The sequence below is a fragment of the Hipposideros armiger genome, unplaced genomic scaffold, assembly GCF_001890085.2.
Source record: "Hipposideros armiger isolate ML-2016 unplaced genomic scaffold, ASM189008v1 scaffold_436, whole genome shotgun sequence".
Classification (NCBI taxonomy): Eukaryota; Metazoa; Chordata; class Mammalia; order Chiroptera; family Hipposideridae; genus Hipposideros; species Hipposideros armiger.
The window spans coordinates 1,562,885-1,567,491 of NW_017731786.1; the positions used below are offsets into that span (position 1 = coordinate 1,562,885).

General features: G+C 44.6%; 1 protein-coding gene across 1 annotated transcript in view; it reads right to left on the reverse strand.

The window, feature by feature from the left end:
* The window catches only part of LOC109394765 (cytosolic carboxypeptidase 4-like), a 338,338-nt gene that overhangs the window by 118,147 nt on the left and 215,584 nt on the right, over positions 1–4,607 (reverse strand). The window contains exon 5 of the mRNA XM_019665197.1: positions 4,312–4,441. Within this exon, the coding sequence (XP_019520742.1) occupies positions 4,312–4,441 (130 nt within the window). The remainder of the gene's footprint in view (positions 1–4,311; positions 4,442–4,607) is intronic.

Genomic DNA, 4,607 nt, shown 5'->3' on the forward strand with positions numbered 1-4,607 from the left:
AGCATGGACTCATAAGTGTCTAGCGCGTTTCAGTCAATGTGTTTCTGAAAATTTTCCACATTGTTGAATCTATTAGTTTTTTGTTCTTGGTGTCATTTTATTTGTTATGATTGAGTAGTATTCTAATGCATAAATATATCAATATTGACTATGTTTCTGGGCGTTCGGCTCCAAAATGTGGAGGTTTCTGAACCCTCAAGAAGCAAGAGAGACAGAAAATTGGGGTTCAAGAAAATGGGAAAGGGGTCATAATGTCCTCGCGGTATCAGATGAGCCTCTGCCACCAGTAAACGACAAACTTTTTCTTTTGTCCTATGCAGTTACCCCAAGCACAGAAAACCTTTCAGAACCCCAATTTCACATGGCAGAAGATCTAAGAGGTCATAGTCAGGCCTGCAGACCCTCTGAGAAAAGAATAATTTTCAACCTTATGATAATGAAGAACCAAGCAAAACTCAAAACCTCCTCCAAGTCCAACTCAAATGGCACCTACAGTCCTTTGCTTTTCCATAACCCTCAGGGAAAAGGATGCAAGTCTTCATTTTCATTCCTACAACAACTCACACGAGCCTTTGTTACAGTTTTTACCACGTGCACTCACTGATTTCTTTGCAGACATGGCTCCACTTTCTACCAAAGTAAACTATAGACTCCTCAAAGAAAAGGACAAGCTTTTTTTGTGCTTTGTACTTCTGGCACCTAGCACAGTGATTATACATACACACATGGTGTAAATGAATTGACAAATAAATCACCACCCAGATGGTGAATGAGTGGATGGATGGATGAGTGAATGGATGGATGAATGGACAGATGGGTGGATGGGTAGATGGGTGGATGGATGGATGGATAGATGGACGGAGGAGTGGATGGATGGATGGATGGATGGATGGATGGATGGATGGATGGATGAGTAAATGGATGCATGAAAGAATATCTTAACATTGCCATATTGCTTATAAACTGAATAGCCTGTCTGGTCTTTGGAAGCCACCATCAGTATCAGGGCACTGCTTTCTCTCACTGTCTCACATTCATGAATCCTGAGAATTCATATTATTCTACCCAACAGTAGGCAAATGCCTGAGTACCACCTAGACTGGGTGGAACCTCCTAGCTACCAGAAGTGGCTCTCCAAGATTTCAGGAACTATTTTCATAAGAGTCACAATTAATCTGCAACCATGTAACCCAAGAGTCAATGTTGACACAGTGGAAATCTTCCCGATACAGGACAGACCTGAGTACGGGGTAAATGGCGGTGGCTCTGCAGTCAGCAGGAAGCTGGTTAAATGCAGCCTCACAGGTAAGGAAAGGTGACGTGGAGCCCATTAGAGAGTTTTGTAACACTGCGAATAGTATTTAGCACTCAGCTGTTCCTCAGCCACCTCTCAGATGGTCCCAGCAGGGAACAAGCCTGTGGCTGTCATGTTTATAGTTAATTAATGTTTATTTATATTTTTAAACAAGCCTCTCACCTGTCAGACTTTAAAATAAATGTACTGCTCTTCAATTAGAGGTTGTCAGAGCAGAGAAGACTCCTGTTTGTTATGAGTTGAATGTGTATGTGTTTAGGTGTCTATCAGATAGGGGCATCATTTACCTGTAAATCTCTCTCTTCTCCCCGAGGCTGGGGCTTCCTACCCGGAGAACACACTTTGCCAGACCTTGGCCATGAAATTGGTGCTTTGCTATGCAGGCCATGAATTTGCTTCTAAAGGCAGAATGCATAAATTGGTGTCTCCTTGGATGAGAGAGTGAGGGCTGGCATAAAAAGATTGTACAATTTGACTAGTGTAGAACAAAGGTTCTTAAGGGAAAAGGATACAAGTTCTGACAATTAAGTTCGCAAACTTATTGCAATGCTGTTGCTAACCTTTTCTGATATCAGAGGGATGACTCATTATGAATTTGTACCAACTGGACAAACAGTAAACCAAGTTTACTATTTGGAAGTGCAAAAAAGGCTGCATGAAAAGTTAGACGACCTGAACTTTTGGCCAACAATTCATGGCTTTTGTATCATGACAATGCACCAGCTCACACGGCACTGTCTGGGAAGGAGTTTTAGCCAGTAAACAAATCACTGTATTGGAACACCCTCCCAACTCATCTGATCTGGCCCCCAATGACTTCTTTCTTTACCTGAAGATAAAGGAAATACTGAAAGAGGATATTTTGATACCATTCAGGACATCGAGGGTAATATGACAGCTCTGATGACCATTCCAGGAAAAGAGTCCCAAAATTACTTTGAAGGGTGGACTGGGCACTGGTGCTGGTGCATAGCTTCCCAAGGGGGAATACTTCAAAGGTGACCATAGTGATATTCAGCAATGAGGTATGGAGCACTTTTTCTAGCATGAGTCCGTGAACTAAATTGTCAGGCCTTGTATGCTTTGCTCTCTTTGCATTAAAGGGTTGACTCAGCAAGTCTGAAGCGTTCAAACTCTGCAAATTTCAAGGAGAGGTCTGGCCCTGGACTGGCTCCCAACAGATCACCTTGACACCCTTGGGCTATTCTGCTGGGTAAGAGCATCTCTCCTTGCCTGGCGCCTTGAATCCTGCTGGGTGATTGATGTGGACATGTGATTTATGGTGGGGGTCTTGAACCACGAAGCATCAGTTTGACCCCTGAAGGGGCTGGTGCCTGAGTATCTAAGAGGTGTCCTTGCTACAAACTGACCCCCAAGAAAATCCTGGACACCCACACTCATCTTCTCTTCTTAATGAAGCTTCCTTGGTTGGCCACATTCTGCATATTATCACATGTCATGGCTGGAGAATTAAGCACTTCTGTGTAACTCACTGGAAACACATACCTGTCTCTCCCAGACTCTGCCCGAGGTGCCTTTTACATTCACTGATTTTAATTTGTATCCTCTCACTGTCATAAACCATCGTTATGAGCATAACAGCAATTCTGAGTTCTGTGAGTCCCTCTAGGGAATCAGTGGACCTGAGGATTCTTGGGGACACCAGCATACCCCATCAAAGAATAAGTGATGAAGAAAGGTGGGGTTTCAGGGTGGAAAACAGATTAGAACTGAATCCATACACTTCCCAGCGATCTCAGGGAAATCACGTGATCTCTTAATATTTTTGAGATTTAAGTAAGCTGCTATGTTCGGTATTCATCCATTGTTTCAATAAATACTCACTGAATGTGCCACAGAGCAGATGAAAGAGTGGTTAATGCCAGAGGTGACTGATCTGGGTCACCTATGAGGTTCCCCATGCTATTTGAAGCTCCTTTACTTAGATAAGCACCCTGAATTTGGACCTATGACCCTCCACAGTTTTGTAGACAGATATGTTCACAGTTTGCAGTCAGTAAATGATGGTTTTCATACCATTATTTGTCTCCCATTGTCTCCTTTCTTACCTTGAGCCTAGGCCTCTGCCTTCCAATAGTCTGCTCTTCATCAATTGCACACTTGCAATAGGCTTGGGAGAAAAGCCTATCTGGGAAATATGCCTGGAACGTTGCCAGCGTCATCTTTGGAAGTTACTGAGGACTGACTTCCATGCCTATGAACACTGAGAGGATTTTTTCCAAACCCTCTTTACTAAGAATATCCTTTCTCTTTCTTGACCAATAACTGAAACACCTGAAAAATCTTTATTTTTTCAGGAAATGGGGGGAAAGGTCACTCCTTGCCCAGTTGTCCCTGGTGACTACTGAACCAATGGGTTGCCCATGTTGTGTGTTCAATTGTGTGCCCCCAAGAATTGTTGAAGCTCTAGTTCTCAGCACTTGGGAATGGGGACCTTATTGGAACTAGGGACTTTGCAGATGTCAGCAAGTCACGATGAGCCCACCCTGAATTAGGGTGGGCCCTGCTCCAACGACTGCTGTACTGTCCTTATAAAAAGAGGGACATTTGTACACAGACACATACAGTAGGAAGGTGGCCATGTGAAGATAAAGGCAGAAACTGAAATTTTGCTGTCATAAGCCTAGGGGACACAATCAGTTTCCAGTGGCCTAGGAAGAGGAAATAAAGGGTTCTTTCCTAGAGCCGCCTTCAGCGTGATCATGGCCTTACTGACACCTTAATTTCCGACTTCTGGCCTCCAGAAATGTGAGAGAACTGTTTCTGTTATTTGAAGCCACCCAGTTTGTGGCAGTTTGTTTTGGCATCCCTAGGAAAGGAATACACCCCCCCACCCCCACCCCCACCCCCGTGAGAGCTTGTCACATGCAGCACTTCAGCTTGTGCCTGGTTTTCTTGTCTTAACAGACAGGAATCGGCCTCCTGGGAAGTGGAAGGAAGCAGCCAGGAATGAGGCGGACGGGGAAGTAACTCACCACGGGGCTGTGGCCGGTGCTGCTGAGGTAGGAGAGGAGACCTTTGGTGTGGTAGATGGTCGGCTGCAGGGGGGCGCCAGGAGACAGCCACTGCCTGTTCAAGTCCTCCCCTGTCAGGGAGCATCTGTGACTGCGGGGACAATGAGAAATACATACACATTTAGGAGAAAATAGAGAAAACAAAGCCCAGCAAGACAAATAATTACACCAAGGAATCCAACTTCCCTCTGAGGTCTGCCCAGTTGGCATCAAATTCCCCAAGTGTTGTGATTAATTCCCACCTCCAGCCCACCCCC